This window comes from Monodon monoceros, unplaced genomic scaffold (genome assembly GCF_005190385.1).
Source record: "Monodon monoceros isolate NGI ecotype Baffin Bay Population unplaced genomic scaffold, NGI_Narwhal_1 Super_Scaffold_16, whole genome shotgun sequence".
NCBI lineage: Eukaryota > Metazoa > Chordata > Mammalia > Artiodactyla > Monodontidae > Monodon > Monodon monoceros.
In genome coordinates, this window is record NW_021703772.1 from 50,710,595 (window position 1) to 50,736,350 (window position 25,756).

Below are 25,756 nucleotides of genomic sequence, written 5' to 3' on the forward strand. Positions count from 1 at the left end.
TAATAGATGTCAGAAACTGTAGGAATTCTGATGTGCTTCAGTGCACAGAGCAGTAACAAATGAGCTGCTTTGGGGGAGAGCTGGAGCGCTCAGTCGGTCAGTAGTACAGTAGCAGGCTCACATGTGTCGATTGTTTCTGTGAGGTCAGAGGATGTGTTTATACTGCTGTCTGCTTGAAGGGAGGTGATGTGGTGAGCAGTGGATATGCCTGTCAAAGTCAATAGCAATTCTGGCAGAAGCTGCCGTCAGCTTTGTAAATCTGCAATGTTTTGATAGATAAGAGATGCTACTGTATAACTGTTTTAAGATTTGTAGTGGACTGAGGAATGCTTGTTCTAGCTGCTGAAACTGACTAACTGTATTGCCCTAGGAGTATCATCATGGGGTCTACTGCTACAGAAACTGAAGAATTGGAAAACACCACTTTTAAGTATCTCATAGGAGAACAGACTGAAAAAATGTGGCAACGCCTGAAAGGAATGTGAGTAAGCTCTTTGCTTGGTCTGTGTTTTTATCCACCTCTCTGACCAAAAAAATTTTGACTATTAACATGATGAATTGTTGGTACTTTCTGACTTTGTGTTTCCTTTAGAAAGATTTTCTTTAAAAAAAAAAAAAAACGTGTCAGTCTTAGCTAACAACTTGCTTGAAGGATGTATAGTTCTTTTGCACAGGTATGTTTTATGTAAAGTAAGGTAACTCCCTGAGAATTCACTTCACTATTAGACTACATGGCTTCTTTTAGACATTCTGTATGTGTTACTTAGATATGTGGTTTAGATATGCAGAAAAGTAATTATAAAAGCTGCTTGTCTGGGTACTTGCAGAAGTAAAATTTGTCTCAGGTAAAAAGACAGATTACTACTAATACTTATTTCTTTGTGATTAGATTTTGAATAAAAAGGACAGGATTAATATGATAATAAATAACTATACTCCATTGTGCTTATTCCTTATGTCTTAATAATATTTTTTTAAGAAAAAAATGTTTATGTGGTAAAATTACTAGCAGCATACCAAACTTGCTTGAGAATTTTGGCTTAAATTAACCAATTCACTTCTGAGAGTACAGAATAGCTCATGGTGTAAACTAGACTTTAGTAAGATGGGTCAAGAAGTGTGCTTATGTCAAGCATGAAATGTAAGTACCTGAGTCATAACTTTAACTGCAGTACTGTTTACCTTGCTGTTTAAACAGCATCTAGGTTTTTTTCTGTGTATGTAACTAATTCCTGTTTAGTGTTCCAGCACACTATGTTTACATGCTTTATTTTAATTATGTCATAATTTTAAAATCAGATTTAATTTTTTAAAATATGAAATATGAATATTTACAGGCCATTGCAATTGCTTAGTATTTTTGCAGACTTCAAATGAAAATATGTTTGCTTTTCTATAATAATAGCTAAAGGAATCCTATACCATGAGAAACACAGGTTTTCTAGGATTTGTATTTCTAATGTTGTATACACATATTATTGTATAAAATGCAACATTTGAGTAAATTTAGTGTTGCTGTTTATCAAAATCTATGATTTTTTAAAAGAAAAATGATATCAAACTTTGTTAGGTAAAAATTCCTTCTACTTTCTTCCGTTTGAATATATTCAATGATGTTTATATAATTAGTGTTCTCTGTATATTTTCTTATACTTGAAGTAATACATGGCATTACAGTGCACTGGCTTAAGAGCACACTAATAATGCAACCAACGTTTACCAGAGAATAACTTTTAAAAAGGAAGCCATCTTTACATCATTTGAATGAATTAGAGAAATATGTTTACAAGATTCATTGAATATTTAGAAATCACAGTTTTTTGTAAAGGTGGTTCTCTAGGGAAACAAATAATCCTATAAAAGCAAATAACAGCTTACAAAATTAATTAGCATAGATGAAAATTAAACATTGGCAGTCATCAGCTGATTTGTATCCTAACCTAATGAGTGGATGAACATCTGTACCGGAAAAATTATATTTCATATTACAACCTATTTTAGATTTTTTTCCCTTTAGCAGGACAGGATGGTTTTGGTTTGTTTGTTTTGTTCAGTTTGTCTTTGTTCTATTTTTCTGCAGTTATTTGAATGTATGAAGATGTATGGTAGTGAGTGTATGCCTATGTCTTTAAAAAATTTGAAAAGTGAATTTGTGTTTATCTAACATTTTACGGCAAAGTTATCCAACTTTCACACTATCAGTTGATCTCAAAGATCAACTGTCATATTTTTTCAGGAGAGGGTGATAGATTCATTTAGCAGTAGAGCTTCATGACAATATTCAACATGATTGTAGGATATAATTATATATGTACCTATATAAATTTTGAATTGTGTCTATATAGCACCACTGAATGACCACATAGAGACACTGAATGACCAAATTACTGATAACTAGGTTTTTTAAAATAATTATTGCTAAACTGATGGAAATGACTGAATGCTTTTGCATTAAAGCAAGAAAGAATTTTCATTTTGGTACTACTATTTTAACTTGTACTTGCAGACATTTCCAGTATTCTAGGTTCAGAATTGTCAAAACAAGAAGCTCTAAATCTAAAATCTGCATGACTAATGACAACCAAATTGTTTAATTATGGTCTTTCGTGTAGTCTAAATTCAAAGAAATGATATGAGGGACTCCCTATTCCATTGCTGAGATTGTCTTGCCTATTTAAAATCTTATATTGATTCAAACAGAATTTTAGCTTATCAAAATGTCTGGTGCTAGAATTCCACTTTTAAGTAATGGCAATTAAAATCATGTTACTCATGAAAGCTATCAAATAATTTTCTTAGTTTGGCAAAAAAGACTCAATGAAGGCCTTTAGATACTTGTTTGGAAAGTGATTTTTTGATCTTTAACTGCAAACTTTACAAATGCATTTATTTATTTCAACAGGATATTGAAATAAGTACATTTTTGAGGTTAAATAAAAATAGAGACAAAGGTTAAAGTAAAATAAGATTTATTCCAGTATACCTTAAAAATGGAAAACATGAACCACTACAGGTAGATATTTACAGAAAATATTTTATAGGCATTTTCATATAACATTATATTTTAGAACACTTTTTTCAGTCCATAGAAGTAATTTTTATATTTTGTAGCACATGTGAAAATGTTGGTAAACTAATTAAAATATCAGTTCTTCTCTATCATTTTGTTGATTTCTTTCATTGAACTCCTTTTAAATCTCCTTCATATAATATTTAATCGAGACAGCATATTCAGTAATGTGCTAAGAAATCTCTTATTCATTTGTGGGAACAAAGGTAAAACAGTTTTCTCTTCCCATTTCTGATGTAGACTTGTATGCTTTGTTCTATTAATTTTCTTTTTATAGTTACGGCTCTTTTCTTTAGCTTTCTTCAATCCATCTTCTACGACTAATTTGTCACTCAGTATGATAATTTAGATTCTACACAATGACTCACCATGTCTGATGGTAGAAATGTTAGCAAATGACTATGGCATCATGTCCTTCATAAACTATATTTAAAAAGAATCATATACATGTCCATAAGTTACCAACCATTTAGGATTTGGAAAACACTTCCTATTTCTTTTGCCATCTTGAAACCTGGTGAAATTTCTGGTTCAGAAGTTTCCTGTGACTCTGGGACCTATACTACTTCCTACGTCCTGAGAACATTTGTCTAACACTAGTCTTTGCAAAGATTGTTAAGTTTATTGATTTCCATGAAGAAAGTTGATTTGAAGATTTTATATTTGTTTACATTTATACATAGTAGTTTTTTTCAATTTAAAAAGAATCTTTTTTTGTGTCATGATACTGATTTTTGGTCTTTAAGTGTAAAAAGGGCTCTTCCGCTGTGGAGTTTTTAAAAAATCAAATATGTTTTAAAACATTGGTACTGCTCTTTCCTGTCAGTGCTACTGTTCTAAGAATTTGATCTAAGAGGTTACAGCATTTCCAGAAAACTGTGATCAAGTTAAAATTCCAGTGAAAACCACAAGGTGTTAGAGTAAAACTAAATCAGAGTGTTATCCTACTCAATTTTTCAACAGAAAAGAGGAGAGTTTGAACTGCTCAAAACCATAAACTATTGATAAAAAAGTGAGACTCACCACTCCACAGTACTTACTGCCAATACCTTCAGTTTTTATAGATGTAAGACTATGAGAATTTCGCTGTTAGAACCTAATGTAATATATGATAATTGATTTTATATGTAGAGACACATACCTCTTTATCTCTCCTAATCCATACAAATATACAGATTTTAAGATCTGGAATTGTGAATACAACAGTGGAAAGACTTAAACTTCTTTTCTCATTTTTTTCTCTTTGATGGTATACATGATCTTCTGTAGTAGAAGAATAAAATGTAGAGGAGCAGAAAGTGGAGGAGAAAGCAGAAACCCTATAACTAATTTCAATTAGCTGTTATTTTAGAGGGCAATGTGTTATACGGTTCTCTGATGAAGTAGCCCAAAACTTTATCACCAGGAAGGTGTAGCAGAAATACATATTTAGAATAAAAATTGGCAAAAGGTAAAATGACAGGCGTTATTAGCACCATATTACCAAACTAGAATTATACTTTAGGATGGAGCAACATTATAGATTAGAAGCAAATAAATCTGATCCTTTTACTCTCCTGCTTCAAACCTTTAAAGGCTTCTAGTGCCCTCCCTTCAAAGTTCAGCATCCATATGTATAAAATAGATAATTAATAAGAAACTGCTGTATAAAAAAATAAAATTCAAAAAAAAAAATTTTAAAAAGCCAGACAAACAAAAAAACAAAGTTCAGCATCCTTCCCAGGTCTCACCATACCTGTTCAACTTTTGGAGCCTGCTCTCATGCCTCTTCCTCTGTGGCCCCCTCCCACCCAAACCCAGGGTTGCACAGAAGAAATGCTGCTTACTTCCCATCTGCCTTTGCTCATTTTTTTCTCTCTTCCAGAGGGAACCACTCTTTTCTCCTCTCTCAGAGTTGCTCTTGCTTCTCATGAGGCTTTTAGAGATGTGTGGGGATGTTTCTGGTTGTTTCAGTGCCTGAGAGCGTTTCTGTATTCAGTGGACAGCAAGGTCCAGGCATGATAACTGACCTCCAGAGCTTAGGACATTCTCTTATCAGGAAGAATTGTCCTACTAAAACTTCTAATTGAGAGCCTACTAAGAAATGCTCAAAGATCTCTTCTTAAATTTCACTTGCAAAAGAAATCCTTCCTGACCTTCCATACTAGATTAGTTTCCTATATTTGGCTCATTAAATAACCTGGGCTTCCCTTTTCATAACAAAATCTACCTTCCCCACAAGCTACTGAGAAAAAGAGCTATGTTCGCTGTGTTTGCTTGTGGATCTCCAGCCCGTAGCATAATAACTGGCATATTGGACATAATGCAATAAATACTGTTAAATCAATCCATCAATGAATAAAATTCTGAATCTTATAGTGGGTCTAACTACAAAATTAGAAGGTCAGTCAGGCTGTCAATATAGGGCCTAAAGCCAGGTTGGAGGAGTGGCAATAGATTCATAGCTGGAATAGGGATAAAGAAGATGGAAGGAAATAATGTTTGCTTATCGCCTACTCGTTGTCAGAACTTTCCAGATATAACATATCTGTATTCTCATTTACTCTTTTCAATGATTTCAAGAGGTAAGTATCCTAAGTTGGTTAAACATCCAGTGTCTGATGGAACTTGGATTTAAATACAGATCAGCCTAGTTCTAAACCTCTTATTCATCTTGCTCCCAAAACAAAAAAAACACAAAAGAGGACATTCTCACAGTGGTTACCTAGAAAGATCACCAGAAAAGGATCTAGAGTGGTGCTTCTTAAAACTTAGTCCATGAGCCTTATGGTAGGCAGACTAATTGACCCCAAGAGATGTCCATGTCCTAATCCCCAGAACCTGTGAAAATGTTACCTTATATGCCAAAGGGGAATTAAGGAGGCAGATGGAGTTAAGGTTGCTAATCAGCTGACCTTAAAATATGGAGATTTGTCTAGATTATCCAAATGAGCCCATGTAATCACAAGCATTCTTAAATATGGAAGAAGGAGGCAGAAGGAGGTCACAGTGCCATGATGTGAGAAGGACTCAACTTGTCTTTGCCAACATCAAAGGTGGAGGAAACAGGCTATAAGCCAAGGAATGTGGGAACCTCTAGAAGCTTGAAAAGGAAAGAAAACAGAATCTCTCTCTAGAGCCTCTAAAAAGAATGTATCCCTACCAACACCTTGATTTTAGCTCAGTGAAACTTGCATCAAATTTCTGACCCATGGAACTGAAGATAATACATTTGTGTTGTTTCAAGCTACTCAGTTTGTGGTACATTTGTTGCAGTAGCAATAAGAAACTAATACATTTCTCCTGTAACAGAATAGTAAGAGTATTTAACCAACATGGCCACTCCTATCCTCTCCCAACACACACATACACTCTCACTCACACCCACATACACACACACAGACACAGACATGATGCCTAGAGGTGGGGCCCAGCCTAGGTCACTCTATGGCACACTGGAGTTAGATACTCATTATCCTTAGCCATTAAATAACTCACTGTCCTCCATCTAACCCCGGATTACATGCCCAGAACCCCAGTTTTTTTACCAAGCTCTGATATTGAAAATATATAGTGGATTCATTTCAAATGTCAAAGAATGTTTATGCTATCTTTCTTGGAAATTGCTGATAAATCTCAGTCTCTGTTCTCATATGGATGTGTATGTGACTCTTTTGATGGATTAATAAGGCAAATCAGTTTAAAAAAATCAGTTTTTTAGTCATAAAACTGATTTGAAGAAAAGCATCTCACAAAGCCTATATTGGTATACAGATATAATATTAATATAAATCTCAGTTCTTGCATAACATTATGTTATGCTTTCTAGAATGGACATTGTTGAGATGAAATACCTTAGAGATGAAGAAATTGAACTTGGAAACAGTCAGATATTTTCTAATACCATCTATCATTTAATGAGTGACTGTGGAAAAGTTATTAGCTTTTCTGTGAAATCCAATTATTTCATTCGTTATTCATTCAGTCATACTTACTGATTGTGTAGTATGTCAGGTACTATTTTAGGCACAGGAACTTACATTCTAGAGGAAACAAATGACCAAAAAGTAAATTACAAAAAATAAGTTAAAATGGAGTAAGAAGTGACCTGAAAAAAATGTGCTAGGTCATGTGATCAAGAGTCACTTGGAGAAGGTATTTTGGCTAGTCAGGGATGACTTCTCTCAGGAGGAGTTGAGACAGACTCCTGTCCTTCATTAGATCTTGGGATGAAAGAGAGGCTAAGGAATGTCACATAATCTTTGCCCAAGTTCAGAATTAAGTGAAGGACAGATATAGGAGTCCAGTAGATGGAGATAAAATGTCAGCTTTATTGAAAGACTAAATTTATAATGGAGAGTAAGGTTTTTGGTTTGCAGCTAAATAAACCAAAACATCTCTGAATTCAACTTACTCCCCCAAACTATAGACTTCCCCAAACAGGGACAAAGTCTCTTCTCCTAAATTTACCTCATAACCTCTGGTAGATGAGATATGCTTTCTACAAGTAGAATATCCCTTCCACGCCCCTTGAAGAGGACAGCTTACATCCCAAAGTCTAATTCCTTCTCCACAATTCACCAACCAAATGTTGCTTCTCCTCCTCTGTGAAAGAATATGAGAAGTGGCAAAGAGAGGCCAGGAAGGCTTTTCCAATGGAAGGTACGTCCACTTAGAAGGAAGCATTAGGATCTGGGAATCTGGATGTTGCCAGAGTCAAGATAGTGAAAATTGAATAAAATAATGTATTTAAGAAATATAACTCAGTACCTGGCACATAGTAAGCTCTTAAAACATTGTAATTATTAATATTCCCATAATCTTGTCCATTCTTACGTATATTCCAACTCTGCTGTTTAACAGCTATATGGTAAGTTGATTCATTTTTCAATGTCTTGGTTTCTTAACTGAAAATGGGAATAATATCCTTACCAATCTCATAGGTGTTGGGAATATTAAATGAATTAATGCTTATAAACTGCTAAGAACAGTGTCTAGAATTCAAGTAATACTAGCAGTATCATTATTATTACTGATAATACATGCAGAAGCAGAATTCTATTTTTTTTTTCAGGTAATTTTCTTAGAATCAGTAGACAGAGCAGGATTGTCAACATGAGAAAAGAAAGCTTTCTTTTAGCTCAGTGGAAGTGGTCTCACCAAAATCCCCAGGTTTCTCTTTACCAGAACAGTTATACTCAAGGATTTACCTTTCCCTGAGGCAAGAGTGTGTTATGATGTGGGAAGAGAGAGCTGAGGAAGAGAAGTGGGCTGGCCTTGAGAGTTTCACTGATAGAAGAATTTCCTTGATGGATTCAGTGTCTTTTGTTCAGCGTCTTGTAGTGGTCTTAGAATGGATTTTATGTCTCGTAATCCTGTATGACCTAGGGCTAATATAATTTCCTGAGTCACTCGGGCTTGAAAATCATTTGTTAGGTTTTTTCTTATCCCTGTCTAGGTCGGGTTCATAAGAGAGTTGATTTCCAAGTAATCGTTGTCATGTGCCATGGTCATTCCTTTTGTCAGTTCATTATAGAAAATACCAAATCGCCATTATGTTATTAGATTTTGTCCTTTATTCTAACGTATTTCAGTCAGTTAATCAAATGTAAATATTTGAGCAAGTCTGATTCCCATCCAAAAGGACTGTGCTGTAAGCCATTTGGATATGAAAGGAACTGTTCATTAGCATCATTAAACAAATGATAGTGTTAAGGGCTTATGAGAATCCTAGTATTTCACATACCTGATCTGAACAAGTATTGGGCACGAATAACTATTTATTGTTACAAAAGGACATAAACATTTTAACAGGTTATTAGAGGCATATAAATGAAACATTTTGTCTCTTTTGGTTCCTCCTTTAGGCTACAATTTCTTGAGGTTGTTTAAAGAGATTATATTCTATTTAATATCTTATAAAATATTTAAAAACAAATTTTTATTAAATAGGCCCAGAAAATGCTCAAAGCAAATAATTTCTGGTAGGTAAAATTTTGATATTTGTAGCTGTTCAAGTAAGTTTATAAAGAGTCATGAAAAAGCACCACTGTCTACAGGGCGGCAAAACAGAGATCAACCTGAATTAAACTCTGCATAATCATGGAGAATCAAAGGATTCTTGGAATTTTGTACATGAATCAGGTCCTTGATAACTTAGAAGAAAATCACAATGGACAGCAAAGCAACAACAGTATGATGACTCTGGTCCACTTAAAACTGGACTTTCTAAGACTTGAATGCTTAGATGTTTAAAAATAAACAGCATTTGGAGCAAGCTAAGAAAAAATGGAATGACTTGGGCATCAATCATGTTTTTGATTAGCTTAAGCTATTTAAAATCACCTTATAATTGCGTAGTAGTAATCACACTTTTTAATTCTTTTATGCCTTATTCTTTCTAAAATATTTTTCTTTTGATGTGTATGGTTCAGCATAATTATCCTGTTTTTCTGTTGAGAAAACTGAGCCCCAAAGACATTAAATAACTTGACTGATGTTCCCCTCTTAGTAGGGGGGGAGCCAGATTCCTAGGCCCATACCTATTCCCTTGAACACTGACTTAGATAATTCTATTTAACACTCGAGACTCACTATAAAACCTGACATTTCAGGAGTTAAAAACTGCTCTCTTATTTTGATTTTTCCACAATCCTGCCATCTGTTTGCCTAATTCTGCATACTCAAAGATGAATACTAAGGGGAGTTATCTCTTGGCATATGCTTTAGATGTCAGAAACTCCCTAGTTTTATTTCTTTCCTTTTCTAGGACATGCACTACCATTACCTCTTTAATTAATTTATTTAAACAATGATCCTAGCTAGAATTTGCAAAGGAATTTGACTTTTCCTAAACTCTCTTGCCCCTTTGGAGTTTGGACACTTACAAAATTATTCTAATTTATTTGGCCTTTAGTATGCCAAACAACAGAGAAAAATAATGCTGCACAGTAGAAATGTCTGGTTGTCTGTCCCTGAAGATTTTTATTTACCAATGAGAATAAAGACAGGAGTTTTAATGATTAAAACAAGGTATTTTATTCTTGCTGTGCTTTCTCTTCTTTTCATGTTATAACAGATTTTAAGCATATGATAAGGTTCTTTTTTAAAGTAAAGTGAGCATTTCTCCTTTTGTTTATTTTAGAAAAATCATCTAAATGGAGTTTATTCTACTTTATTGCCAGCAGAGAATATAAACTCCTTAAAGGCATGCAGTATTTTCCTCATCATTTCTTAGTCTGTATTTGGAAATGGTTACTAGATGGGTTAAGGAGCTCTTATGAACCCTAAGAACTCTCAAAATCTTCAGTACCTCCTACTGGTCCCAATATGAAAAAGTGTCTTTATATGTGTGACCCTCTTGATATTTCATCCCCTAGCAAATCTCTGCTTTAATATCTCAAGTTTTCCAAGGAGCCCTCTATTTTCAAAAATTCTTTTTTGCTATTGTTTACTGTTGCAATACGTCCCAATTTGTTCATGACTTCCTGCATCCACTCTTGGATAATCCCTCCCATACTGACTCTGAGCTTGGCCAGAATGTTGGCTAACTTGCTTTGGCCAATGGGATGTTAGCAAATGTGACACAAGCAAAGGCTTGGGAAGGGCTTATGTATTGGGGTTTACTCTCTCCTGCTGCTCTCTGGAACCCCCATACCAATACTGAAAGAAGCCTGGTTAAGCCTACTGGAGGATGAGAATGTGGAGCAGATATAAACCATTCCAGCTGAGACCCCTCTAGACCAACCAGACCATCAGCCACCAGACATGTGAGTGAGGTCGTCCTGGATTATCCAGCTTCCTCAAAGTCATGACAAAATAGTAAATGTTTATTGTTTTCGGCTACTGAGTCGCAAGATGGTTTGTTACACACAAAAAAATGCCAACTGATATAAGCTGTTAGCCTCTAAATTTTTCATATAGTTCTTCTCTGGCTTCCACAGTTTTTTGCCATTAACACTCTTCTTCTCTTCCTCATCATCTCCTATCATTTATTTCTTTTACCCAATCAAAAATTAGGAAATATTTCAAAGATTATAAAAATGAAAACTGAGGCACCTATTTTCAGAAAGTCAGTCCAATAAAATTCTCTTCCACATTATTTCCACAAGTAACGAGATCAATGGTACATACCCACTTACAGTATTTCTTGCAAAACATGATCACTCAGTAGCTTGTATATTGAAGTTGTGTTGCTCTTAGGTTTCTTTAATCAAATATAATTTTCCACCAAATAGAAGAGGAACATAGAATAAGGCAGGGAAACTGCATAGTTTCATAAGAGAAGATGGTTCATATCCTGTTACCCTGGCAACAGGCACTGGGAAGGCCAGGGCTCCCCACACATCCTGTTGCCCTGACAACAGGTCAGGCAGGGCATGGGAAGGCCCAGTTTCCACTTTTCTAGGCCTTTTCTTTTCAACCACAAAGAAAAAGGAGAAAGGGATTTTGCGTCTTGTTCCTCCCCACCTACATATTTCTTCTATTATCTGAATCACTCCAGTATAAGATTATCTTTCCAGATGTAGGAGAGGGTAAGAAAATAGTGACCTCAATTTTTACATTCATAAGCTCTGAAACATTTGCTAATTTTTGATTGGGTCAAAGGAGTAAATGATAGGAAAAAAAGAAGAGGGAGGGAATCAAAGTAGTAGAGAGAATAAATTGTGGAAACCAGATCAGTAGTATACAAATAATGTAGCAGTAAAGGCTTTAAATTCTATAAAACAGAAGTCTTCAACTTCTGTAAACCAGATTCTATTTAAAAAAATTTTTTTTGTAAACCAGATTCTTATTGGTGAAGAGAAAAGTGGCAAAAATCTTCTCTCAGAAAACAGGAAAAGGGATTTGTGGAGAAAAGATTTTGAATTTAAATTGAGCGAAAAAGGAACTGTAGGCTGGTGAAGAGGAAGTATCTTTAGGAGACTATAACCAAGTTAAAATTGAATTTCTAGAAGACCAGGTGGGAAAGTTGGAGCCTAATCAGAATATCACTAGAATCCATGAAAAAACACTCAAGACTGTATGAGACTAGATAAGGTGACTCTTCTAGGTACTCTAATTGCACTTCATGTATTATTATTATTATTGTCCATTGAATTTTCTGCCTTCTAGGTTACCTTCTTACTTCCCTAGAGGTAACAAGAGGGGACGGGTAGCATCCATTTGCCATTTGTTTAGTATCGTATCCTCAGTACCTAGAATAGTACACTGCATAAAGTAAGAACTTAAAACTGTCTCACTATAAAACCAGTAACTAGGCAATATGTAACAACTTTACATTTGAGTGGTACAGCTAGTAAAGCTATATAATTCAGCAGCAACATTAATTCAGGTTGGAAGGTCAAGAAGGTTTTATGGACCAGTAGAGATTATTGGGGATGTGACTATATGACAGACAAAACAAAAAATAAAAGATAAGCCTTATAATATGGAACTTAGAATCTCAGAGGATGGTTGTGAGGGATAAAATAATGCAGTCAAAGTGCCCAAACCCTGTGCCTGGCACAAAATAAGTATCTGCAATTGTAAATTAGTTTTGTGGCACAACTATGCATAAGACAGTGTGTTTGTTTTTGCCCATTCCTCTGCCAAATATAGACAGAGATAAAAGTTGACCCTAATAACTGTCTGATGGGTAGAGGCAGAGGAGATTCAACATTGAGTGAGCTTCCTACTCCAAAATTCTAATTTCTTAAGTTCTATACCAGTCGTATCCTAGGAAAACTCAAATTTCTGTTTTGTTATGTAGTTGAATAGTTGGGATTATATTGAGAACATCTTTCAGTGATTCACGAGTATTCTGTGTTCACATGGCCTTGTGGCCCAGAACTCTTGGTGAGTGAAGATCGCTGTGTATCCTGTGAGAGTTAGTTGCCTGCTGAAGCTTCCAAACTGTAATGAGTCAGACAAATGGAGATAAGCTGACCAAACTTGTGGGAGACCAGGTTAAATACTTTATATTAGCTTCTGGGCTGCAGGTACTTGTCTGCTACTGAGTTGAAGAAGACTAACTAATCCTTTCTTTGTACAGTTCCTCAAAGAGAAACTTTGCAAGGTAGTCTTGAAATGTCACAATGTGATTGAGCAATTTTAACAGTTTTTGAGGTTTATTTTTACCAGACATTCAAGTCCAAGGTGTGTGACAAGGCTTGAAGTAAAGTCATAATTTTCAAGCTGTCATTTAATATTTGTGTTCTCTGACTTCATCCTTCATGTGAATCATATTTCAATTCAGGATAAATATTTGCAAAAATTGTATAAAAATGTATATCAAAAGATGCCTCTAAGAGCAAACCTGTCTACCATTAATGGAGTCATGAATTAAGGAGAGATCACGTATACTTCACGACTGAGAATATTCCAAAATGGAATTCACAACCAAACTATTAATATACAGTTCAAAGGATTAAACTGTACCTGGCATTAGTCCCCAAATGACTTTATTATATATACTTTCCCTCTGTTTTACATAAGGCATTATAACAAATTTTTTGATTCGTTACCAAAATTGTTTTAGTTTTCTAAATAAAAAATGATCAAATACAATGCTAAAAATTATTTTGTTTACCATTATTCTGATATTTCTTTGATTTATGTCTATAATAAATTAGCATAACGTCCATGTTCTGTTGTTAGACAAGTTGGTTGATCCACTGATAGCTATAGCACGTGGAGAATAAGAAATAACATGGAATCACTTCAGAGCATTTTGGAATTAGAAACATGTTGCCAAGTAATCTTAGTTCCCTAGAAAGAGGAAATGTTTAAGTTCAGAAATAAGGAATTAAGAATATCCTCTCCCTGATAAACTTATATTGTTTTGTTAAGTGTATGTCTTATGGGTATAAAAGAAAACACTGATTTACACAGTTTGAGTCAAACTACGGTAATCTTACTTAGTCATTGATTAGAACTATATTAAGAATGGGAGTCATTAAGAAATAAAGTTGTAACTTAAATTCGTCAGGACTGTACTGACACTTGTAAAAATATTGAGGTGCTTTGGAAAGTAGGACTAGCATTGTTTCATTAACCCAACTCAGCTGACTTGTTAATACAATTTAATTTATTTATTCATTCAATGACTATTCATCTTGGGGCACACAGAGAGTTCCAGCATCATTCTAGGCACCAGGGATACAATGATAAGCAATACAGTCATGACCTCTATCTTCATGGAATTACATTTTGATAGTGCGGATGGATGATAGACAAGCAAACAAAAACTATGCAATGTAATTTGAATAAAAGCAAATAGAATAAGATGGCAATGTGTCTGGGAGGTTCAGATATGGCTACTTAGAAGAGCGGTCAGGGAAGGGCTTCCATGACAGCAACTCATGAAGAGGGACCTTAATGAAGTGAGGAGTTAACTATGCCAAGACCTGAAATAATGGCATCCCAGACAGAGGGAACCAAGGGCACAGCCCCCCAAGGCAGGATGCATGTGGCGTGTTTGAGGAAAAACAACAAGACCAGGAGGCCTGGATCACAGCGGGTGAGGGAAAGAGTGAAAGAATTGTGTGTGGAGAGAAAGGCAGAAGCCAGATCATCTAAGACCCAACAGGTCATGATAAGAAATTAGGATTTTATTCTGAGCCTGGTAGAGAGCTCTTGGAGCTTTGAAGAAGTGAAGTGGAGTGTTAAGACTTAGGTTTTAAGAGGAATTCTCTGGTCATTTTGTGGAAACTAACACTGAGGAGGGGGAAGGCAGGGAAGAACAAGATTGGAAATAGGAGGATATGTTAAGAGGTTATGGCAGTTGTCCAGTTGGAGAATTGGTAGCTTTGGTGACACTGGTACTTATGGAATTGGTAAGAAGTATTCAGATTTAGGACATATTTAAAATTCAAACTGGTAGGACTCATGATGAATTGGATGTGGGAGTGTAAGGTTTGAAAAGAATGAGATATAATGCCTTATTTTGTGCGTGCGTGTATGTGTGATCCTGAACAACTGGGTCTATGGTCCCTTGTCTGAAATCCTTGGGCCCAAATGTGACCTGAATTCATAACTTTTCAGATTTTAAAAATGTAGTAAGGTGCCTATTCCAAAAATTACTAACTATTCCCAGTGGGATCTAGGGTACCTCCCAATGAATATTTCTGCAACAAAACATGTAAATATTCACTTAATAAAGACAAAAATGGTCTGTATTCAGTTCAGGTTTTGGTGCCAAATGAGTTCAGGTCAGATCAGATTTTACTGCCAAATGAAAATGTCTGGTTTTTAGAAACTTAGGATTCTCATAGCTGTGGATAAGGGATTATTAACCTGTTCCATTTCCTGAAATGGGGAAGTTGGTGGTGAAAACAAAAAGCTCTTTTGGATCCATGAATTTTGAGATGCCTATTAGGCACTCAAGTGGTCTTACAAATAAATAAACAACTGGACAAATGAGAAGTCAAGGCTGAAAATATAAACTTGGGAGTCATCAATATATGGATATATTTAAAGGTGCTAAATGAGATCATCTAGGGAGTTAAAATTGGTATAAATGAGAAGAGAATCAAGGGTTGAGCCCTCAGCCACCCCAATATTTAAAGGTTGGGAGAGAAGACAGTAAAGGAGACTGAGGAGTAGCCATTATGCCATGGCATCTTGGAAGTTAAGGGAAGACTATTTTTTAAGAAAGTCAGTGTCAAATGTCAAACGTTGCTGAGAGGTCATGTAACATGAACTATGCCTTGACTACTGGTTTTTGCATTGTAAAGGTCTTTGGCAATCTTGGCAAAACACTCTCAGTGAAGTGTTGGGACAAAATCCTAACAGGACTGGGTAGAAGAGAAGACGAGGTGGAGAGGTGGGGGCAGCATGCACAGTTAACTCTTTAAAGAATTTTCTATAAAGGCAATCATAGAGGTAGGGTGATAGCTAGAGCGGGGGGTTAAGGGTAAAGAAGTTTATGAAATGTAGAAGATATTCTTAGAGGATTATGATGGGAATGATGATAGAAATGATTTTGTAGAGAGTGAGAAATCAATGGAGAGAGATCTCCAGCCCCTTGAGTAGGTGAGAGGTAAGGATTGCTTAAGTGCAGAGTTTGGATCTAGGAGCAAGCGTGGCTTATCCATGGCAACAGGAGGGAAGGCCATGTTTGGGAACATTTGCAAGTAGGTAGGTGTAAACATGGTGATGGTCCTCTCTGCTTACTTTATTTCCTCAGTGAAATGAAATAAGAGGCTATTTGCAGAGACTGAGAAGGGGAGAGAGGGAGTGGAGATCCGAGGAGAACATATGAAACAATCACCTCAGAAAGCAGCGTGACTAAGGTGGAATTGACAGGCAGTGCTGAGCATCCACTTCAATGGTATATTTAAAGTGAGATCAGTCTGCATCCCTGTGTCCTTTTTTTTCCCTGCTACATTCAGTTTAGCTGCTTCCATGCAGGCTCAGAGCAGATGCAGAACTAGGTTTACAGAGTTCTTATTTTGTCAGAAAATGTAAATGCAATGGATGAAGAAGGGGAAGCTGGTGTTGAGGGCCTCTTCAAGGTTAAAGGTAAGGGGAGAGATAAGGGCATGGGGAGAATGCTGGCCAGTGAAAAAGTGGTTAAGGTCAGCAGATTGGATGTAGAGAAAGGGATAATGAATTTCTGGAATGAGATGCTAGGATCAGTGAACTTTTTCTCTTCTCAAAGACACAAAATGATATAATCAACACATATTATGTGTAGACAAGCCTATACAAGAAATACAATTTATGAAATGAATCTATGGTAGGTAATTTTATTTTCCCCCTTTTTACAGAAGTCTGCTGTGAGTTCCTTTACATTTTGTTACTAGGCTTTCTCTTCAAAACAGAAGAGGCTGTTAGGAGTGTGGCCATTCCTGCAAAGAAAACAAAGCTGGCAGATCTAATTTTAGGTTGCTTTTCCTTGACAACAGCCTTTTACAATATTGCTTATACAACAATAAAAATTGGCTCCACAAATTAATGAGACTGCATTTGGTCAAGGAAGTTCAATTCCCTTTTACACTTGAACTTTTCACAGTTTCATGAGAACACATAATAGGGCTTTCTCTTCAGCTTGCTTCAGTGACTGAAGTTTTACTGTTTATGGTGTTCTTGGTGGTGGATGACAAATTTCAATATATGTGTCAGTAAAACAGGCCAAGCATGCAATGAAGGACTGCTGTGAAATATGGTTTTAACCACAAGGGTATGGAGATTGTTTCACTACATAAGTGTTGTTGTTCCTCTTTACATTAATGGTAGCTTAGGTGGCCTAAATAATTCAGACTTTAAGTTCCCCCTTGAGAGTCAAATCATGTTGTGAGTCTGTATATGCTAAGTGAGCAACTACTTGTCTTTTCCTTTGATGATTTTATTACCAAGAGTGAAGCTTGCTTGGTTTAAATTTTATAATAAAGCCATCACACACACACATACACACATATTCACACAAAATAATGATATTTAATTATGTACTTTGGTAAAAATGCAACTTCCATTCAGTAACTATACATAATATTGTGCTGACCAGGTGTAAAGTGAATTAAAAGTCATTGTTTCTTTTGATTTTTATTTATTTATTTATTTGTTTATTTATTTATGGCTGTGCCGCATGGCTTGTGGGATCTTAGTTCCCCAACCAGGGATCGAACCTGGCCCCAGCATTGAAAGCGCTGAGTCCTAACCACTGGACTGCCGGGGAATTCCCTTTTGATTTTTATTACGATGTCATTATCTATAGAATTTGGTGGGTCATGGTATTAAAGATTTATAAGACTTCAATATAAAGGTCACTTGTGGATAGATTTTATGTTCACTTTTCCCAGGAAATTGAATCTTCTGGTTTTGTGAAATAAACTAATTTGGGGATACTCATATGTGAGTATTTGAAAATTATTATTCTGAAGTGGTTGCTGTATTTTCTATTTGGCATTTCAGGGTTGATCTTATTTGAAGTTTGGTACCAGGTTGCTTACCCTAAAGTAATTCTTAAAATTCTTGGATCCCTAGTGGGATGTCCTCATAGGTAATGCTGTGCATTTTATGGTTGGAAAATTGACTTTCCTTCTCAGCTCACAGAGATCTTCCCTCCTGATTTTCCTCCTTTTGCGGACTGGCCTGAACATGATCTGAGACTACATAACTCCTGGTTATTCTGCCATCAAAGCTGTACTTGAATGTCTAAAAATGCCAGTCATATGCTTTGACTGGGTCTTCAGAGAAATATAAATTTGGCTTCCTTGGTACTTATCCTGTATGTTGTATAACACTTCTACTTTCAAAAATTAATTCTCATTTTTATTAAAGTAATAAAGTAATACCATAAGACAGTGAAAACAGAAGTTTTCTTCCCTACCCCTTGATACTACTCAGGTCTGCTTCCTGAGACATCGACTTTCATCTTTTAATTCTTTCTTACTATAAATCATCCATGTTTTAAAATAATAATTTTATGTAGTTGTTTCTGGATTTATCTATTTTGAGCATTACCTACCTACTTCATATAGTAGTGGATGAAAATTTAGCACTCTTAGACCAAGTTCTAACCACTCCCCACTTGACTTATTCTCCCATCATTCTCCAACTGTGGTTCTATTACCATTCCAGTGAATCAATATTTGGTGTTCATAGTTTATGATTGAATTGTCTTTACTTCTGAGCCAAGAAATGAGATGTGAATATATTTCCTGTAGACTACAACCCTTTGTTTTTTCTTGGAATTAATAATTATTTCATCATAGTTGTTAGTTTGTTGGCCTCAATTACTGCATAACTATCATTAATTCTTTCCAATTCATAAAGAGAGGTTATAAGACACTCTTCAATATATTTCCTACATTTCCAAGCACATCATGTGCTTTTTCTGTCCCACTCTTTTTCTTGAAGACATTGTTCTTTGAGCCTTTGTCCCCAGCTCCTTCTGGGGCTTTCCATGCCCAAGGCACAGTTATCCCCTGGGACTTCTCCTTGCCTTCATTCTGGGAAATCCCTTTAACACCCTCATGAGTTGTGTCTTTTTTTCCTGGGTCCCATTCTTTCTTGGTTTACTCTCCTTTAGGGGATGAGCTTCTCTAATAGCTTCCTGCAATAAGACACTTGAGATATACATGCTTTTAATGTACATTCATATATGAAAATATATTTTTCTATTTTGATACAGCTTGATTGGCTCTGAAATAATAAGTTAAAATAATTTTTTTCTCAGAATTTTGAAAGTATGGCTTCATTGTATCTTAACTTTTATTGCTGCTACCAAGAAGTTTGATGTCATTTAGCCCTGATCTTTTTATGTGATATTCTCCCCAACCCCCATGAGCCAGGAATTTCTCCATATTCCTTTTTCTTCAGAAATTTCATGATAATAACATGTGAGATTTTTATAATGGGAAATTGGTTGGTCCTTTCAATCTAGAAATGCATGCCCTTCAGTTTGGGGAAAATTTCTCCATTTTTTGATTTGATAATTTTCTTCTTTCCATTTCCTTCATTTAATCTTTAAGGGATTCATATGTTTCTCCTTCTGTATTAAGCCTCTAATTTTCTATTTTCTCTCCTCTTGTCCATTTTTGCCCTTTTATTTTTATTTATTTTTTGTTTATTGAGGTAACTGACTTATAACAAGTTTCACATGACATTATATTTCAACTTCTGTTTACATTACAGCGTGCTCACCACCATATAGTTATTTTGACTATATAGTCATTTTTACCCTTTTTAAAAAAATAAAAACTTTGATGCTTATCTTTCAACACCTCCAGCACTTTCCAAGACCTGATCTCATTCTTATTTTGATTGATTTCTATTTGTAGCATTCCATTCTTATTTTTACACATTTAATAACACTTTTTATGGCTCTGAAATTCATTTTTGTTGATTAACATTTTCCTTCCTCTACTTGAATAGATACTACTGAGTTGCTGTTTTCTGTGTGTTTTTTTCAGTTTGTCTTTCATGTTAGAGACTCTCCTTAAAGGTATGGTGATTCTTGGCTGTCTGCTCACTTGTAAAAGAGAGACACTGAAAAGCTGATTGATGCTTAGTGTGAATGGATAGGGTTTGTTGATGTGTGGGCTTCATAATGGGGTGGGAAGTACTCAGCTACTTAGTTGGGTGATTACAAAATGCCATTATCCACGGGTCTTTTCTTTGGATCTACTTATTTTCTATACTGGAAGATAATCTAACCACCAGTCTAGGATGTTAAAACCTTGTTGTCCCCGTTCTAGAACTGAATGAGGAAAAGAGTTGGGATCATACAATTCATTATGTAGTTTTTACTTAGTTTCCTTTTTTGCAGTATAGCAGTTCACCTCTCTCATCTCTGTGACTTAATTTCACCAGAAGATAAACATCTAACTAGATAAACATCTAACTAGATAAACATCAGATTAGATAAGCATCTAATCTTCCATAGTGATGTGGGAGCAGTAGTTGCCACATAATGAGGAGGAAAATGAAAGTCTATCTTTTCTATATATAGGGTTTCAAACAAAACCCTAATTCTCTGACTTCCGCAAGTTCGTGCCTTCAATTCCTGCATCTTTTCAGGGTTGTTAGGGTGAAACATTTGTTTCTAACTGCTGTTCTTTGCTAAGATTTCTGCTCCTCCATCTACTTTCCAAATTTCTAAAAAAAAAAAAAAGAGTTGATTCTGTTGTGTCTTGTTCATTTTTTTCCCATTTACTTTGTCATTCTGGGAGATTTACAACATTTTTATGTCTTTCTGTCGTGTTAGTGGAGTTTTAAGAGTTAGCAATGATAAATGCATGTTCAGTTAGCATTTTAAAAAGAGATGTACTCAAGTTTCTCAATACTTTGAAAATTCATTCAGATTTTCTTTTTCACTTTAATTCTCTTGAAAACCTGTGAGGTAAGACCATGTACTAACTCCTTTTATCATATAAGGAAACAAAAAGAGGTGCTCTTCTTAAAGTAGTAATTATATTACAAAGGGTTCAGTGTAGGAAATGATTTGAGATTTGAGATGAACCTGGATGAAATAATTGGATATGGATGGAGAGAGGGGTAGGTCATAATTGAGTCAAATCCCGTAAGAGGCCATAATTGAGGAAGGTGGGTTGCATGGTGACTGTGGCAACTCAGAGGATACTTGTTGCGTCTTGAGTCAGCAGCCTCTTAGCTCAGCTTCTTTTTATTTGTTGTATCAGCACACAGTGGTCAGTTCTGATTTTCAGAGAGAAGTCAAAATCCATATTTTTAATGTATAGTCTTATTATTTTTAAATGCTAGGAAATAAATCAAAGCTTTGAGAATAACTGATTGGGTCAATACTGTCAAGACCAAGTAACACCCAGGGTAAGTAACAGAAGGTTAAAATGGAATCTTTCCATTTAGCTTTGGCTGAGGCACTGAAGGCCAAGGACAGTGCAACCAAATTCATGTACTACAAGCTGGACCACCCATACAGGAAAACTAAGTAAGTGAAAAATAGAATCTTTGGCATTAGAGACAGCCCTCCTCCAGTCTATATTGATGGGATATTGAAAGAGAGGATTTTAGGACTTATTTGGAAGGAGAGCTGTTCGTGTGCTGATATCCTCATCACCTCCAAGAAAAAGTCCAAGAGTGAGAGACTATGGATGGGGCTACCTTTGTCAGCAAGGAGAAAGAGGGTCCACTGGGCTTGCCATCAACATCAGGGCAAGGAGGCATGCATCTTCCTATATGCCAAGTGGACTCTTAGAAGGAAGCCCATCTTGGTCAGTTCAAAGGGGATCCTACTGAAGGTGATTGCATGGCATCAATCCTAAGAGGGAAAGCCTCTGCAGAGTGAACCAGTGGAGTTAGGGATGAAGGAGGGAGTCCTTAGCGGTCAGATAGAGGACAAAGCATCACTTGCCCTAGGAACTGAAGTCAGAGGATCACAGAGGGAAAATTTCCAAAAATCCTGTGTGTGGGGGGATCCCACCAGAGAAAAAGTCAGCATCTGGAAGGAACCAACATAGGAGAGCAGTTGTACCTGCTGTATAAAACTGTGCCATTCCTCCTAATTCGCTTTCTCCTCTGACCTAGTAACTTAAAGAGCTGCAGAGGAAGGAAACTCTAACCTGAAGCAGGTCTGAGCTTGAGGGTGGGAAGGTGAGGCTGGAAAATGCTTCACTTGAAAAAAAAACATGTAGTTCTGATTATTACACTGTATGTTGGACATTTTGACTTCTGAAGTGAAACTCATCTTGTAACTGAAAGGGAACAGAAAATCTGTGGGAACTGGACTTCATCTGGTAGTGGAAACAAAGAAATTCAGAGGGTGGGTGTGAAGGGACAATGGGAGAAAAGAATAAAAGCTTCCTTACTGACTCTAGCATGTTTCTTCAACATATGTCTGCAAGACACGTGTCTGCAAGTCAAAACTGTGTGTCTCCATTTGCAATCTCTGAGATAGAGAAAGACAGTTGGGTTGGTGATGGGGAGCAAGCACGGGATGGAAAATGTATAATCAATAACATTAAGTAATAAAAGACTGTAAAGCTTTCTGTATAAATAGCCAGCATTCTGTTTTGTCTTTTTTCTTTCATTGTAGACTCCACTTGACCTTGTAAGGTCCTTACTTCATATTTAGATGAATGAACAGAAATGACAGTGCTACTGCTTTTAGACATATTGATGGTAAATGTTTACCTTAGCTTAGGAGATAATAAAGATCATTCAGCTTTCTTCAAATGATAATACATTACTCACTGAAGACTCAGTAAATGATTTCGTGTGCTCCTCTGGAGCCCACTGCAATTGATTTTTTAAGATGTACATTTCTCAAAGTTTTAACAAAATCACCGAATCAGAGCATTCTCTGATCACATAACTCCTGAAGTACCATAATCTGGAATTTGTTCAAATACTAGTATAAAATGCATTGCAAAAGATAGTCTGGAAAGACCTCTTGCTGATTGCAAATTGTTAAGGGGGAATTTGTGCTATGTAGAGCAAGGAATGCTTTGGCTAATGGTTAATGTTTTTGTTCTCTTTGAGTTCCTGTTAGTGTTTTGTTGTTTTGGGCTGTGTAGCTTCTGCAATGATTAGGATGAGGTTAGCACAGAGTAGATGTTTTACCCAATAAAAAAAGTATGGTTGAAAAACCTGCTGGTCCCTTGCCCATTTGCTGTCACACAATAGAATATGTGGGCATTGCACTGTCTCACACTCATTCTGAGCCTGGAGATTGTGTTTCCCCACACAATTAAGTATGTGAGTAACAAAGGCAGCACTAATGACTTTTTGGCATGTGGATATCTCTTGTCACAGAATCTCTTTGAGAATCAGGCTTTATTTAAAAACATGTTTCACTGGATCAAAAATAAAATTCATTTAGCATTGTTTTAAAGTGTAACAATAAACAACAGTTCGTGGTTCACAAAAGCGCATGATAGGAAAATTGCTTCTCTCCTAAGTGAAACTAATTCACAAGATGAATGTTTTTCTTTTGATCCATGGTCCATTTTAAGATTATATAGGCAAAGGTTCTAATGTAGGTGATGATTTTATAACCCTAAAACATTTACATCAATAGGTCAGACAGTTAAACTCAGTTCCAGGAAGTTTGATAGAATCTTGGTATTAGAAACTTTATGCGAGGTTTAGAATTGAAATACAAAAAATATACACAGATCTTCATTTATTCATTCATCATCCATCCATTTACTTACTCACTAAGTCACTAGCTCACTCATCCACTCATTCAGTAAAATGTACTGATCTTCTACCAGGTGGAAAGCCTGCTTTTTAGATGAATAAAAAGAATAATTGTAAACCTTAGGAAGCGGGACACTTAAAAGCTAATAAAAGAATTTGACATTGGCAAAAATAATCATATGTAGACATATTTATATATTTGTAATGTATGTTACATATTAATGTATGTAAGCACATAAATATTTATATATGTATATATACACACACAATGTGGTGTGCATACAACTTGGTGTCTGACTTATTTGTTTTTGTTACATTTTATTCATTGCTGCTTCATTTTCTTTATATGTTTTAATTGGTAACATGGTGTTTACCTTACTGTTTCTCTGTTGCTAGACAACTGTGTTGTTTCTAATTTAGCGCTGTTGTATAGATAACAGTAGGAAATACCTTTCCTATAGTTTATATATTTTTTAGGACACATTTCCAGAAGTAGGTATGCTGGGTGAAATCTAAATTTCAAGTGACCAACTTTCAATCATCTCCTCTTATTTTAAGCCCACTCGTCCCAGCACCTCAAATCCAGGAGTTTTTTCACCCTACTGGGACCTCCAGTTCGTTATCCCTTTACACTGTCTTCCCTTTGCTCCCCTCGTGCTCATGTTTCCCCGACAAGCTTTAGATGAATGAGTCCATTCTCATATCCCTTGCTTGTGTGCTCATTAAGTCCCTTGTTCCCCTTGGGATACACTTCCAGAAAAATCCTACTTCTTGCTAATTACACTTTCTGATCATTCATGCCTGCATTCACGGAGGTGAGTCTGGCTGGAGAAAGACACACCACTGTGCTAACTGCTTTTACTTTAAATGCATGGCTAGGAACCTCAAGTGTACCTTAATTGTCTGCTAATACACTGTGTTCCCTGTAACCATGAATGACTGTCCTAGGCCTTCTCCCGTCTCCTCAAACCTCAGATGCTTCCTTACTCATTGCTTCCTACTTCACTGAGCAAATGTATTACTACCAAGAGCCCTCCCTGATCATGTCAACAACCCCATGTGTCTCTCCTCACCCATACTTTGCCTGCCCTTCTGTTACAAGGAATGAACTGTCAGTGCTCCTGTTCAAGGCCACCCCCCTGCTTGTGTTCTAAAGTGTAATTGTCACTCAAGGACAACATTCCTATAATTACACCTGCTTTAGATTGCATTTCCCCCCTTTCTACTGTATAATTATATCAGCATAAAAGTATATTGTAGTAATTCCAAGTCAAAAAAATAAAAACACTTTTAACTATGTCACCTTCCATCTAAGTCAAATTTCCCCTTTACACTAAAACTTTTCAAAAGAGTAGTCTGCTCGTACTGTTTCTACCTGTTCTTCTTCTATTTGTTCTTGAATCCACCCTAATAATTTTTTATATTTCCCTTTTCCAATGCAACCACTTTTGTTAAAAATCATCAAAGGCTTTCATATCACCAAATCGACTGTTCACTTCTCAGTCTTTATCTCTCTTGGTTCATTAGCATACATTTCCATTTGGCTTAATGTTCCTTTCTGAAACACTTTCTTTACTGTTCCCAGAATAATCTCTTTTTAAAAAAAATAATAATTTATTTTATTTTTTTGTTTTAATTGCATTTTAAAATTGAGGTATAGTTGATATACAATATTATATAAGTTTGAGGTGTACAACACAGTGATTTATAGTTTTTAAATGTTATATTCCATTACTTTGAAATATTGGCTATATTCCCTGTGTTGTAATATATACCCCTGTAGCTTATTTATTTTATATATAGCAGTTTGTACCTCTTAATCCTGTACTTTTATCTTTCCCTTCCACCCTCCCCACTGATAACCGCTAGTTTGTCCTCTATAGCTGTGAGCCTGTTTCTTTTTTGTTATATTCACTGGTTTGTTGTATTTTTTAGATTCCTTATATAAGTGATATTATATGGTATTTGTCTTTCTCCATCTGACTTATTTCACTTAGCATAATACCCTCCAAGTCCATCCATGTTGTTGCAAATGGCAAAATTCCATTCTTTTTTGTGGCTGACTAGTACTCCATTGTGTGTGTGTGTGTGTGTGTGTATATA

The 25,756-nt window shown here is 35.8% G+C and overlaps 1 protein-coding gene across 8 annotated transcripts in view; it reads left to right on the plus strand.

The window, feature by feature from the left end:
* Positions 1 to 9: 9 nt before the first annotated feature.
* The window catches only part of PDE1A (phosphodiesterase 1A), a 360,718-nt gene continuing 334,971 nt past the window's right edge, over positions 10 to 25,756 (plus strand). For 7 of the 8 annotated variants that reach the window (XR_003793876.1, XR_003793877.1, XR_003793874.1 and 4 more), the window contains exons 1-2: positions 10 to 96; positions 371 to 481. Coding sequence is in view for 4 of the 8 variants with exons in the window: in XM_029224823.1 (XP_029080656.1) it covers positions 381 to 481 (101 nt within the window). In the remaining 4 variants the exon portion in view is untranslated. Of the gene's footprint in view, positions 144 to 370; positions 482 to 25,756 lie in introns of all 8 variants that reach the window. The other variant, XM_029224821.1, reaches the window with a different exon arrangement.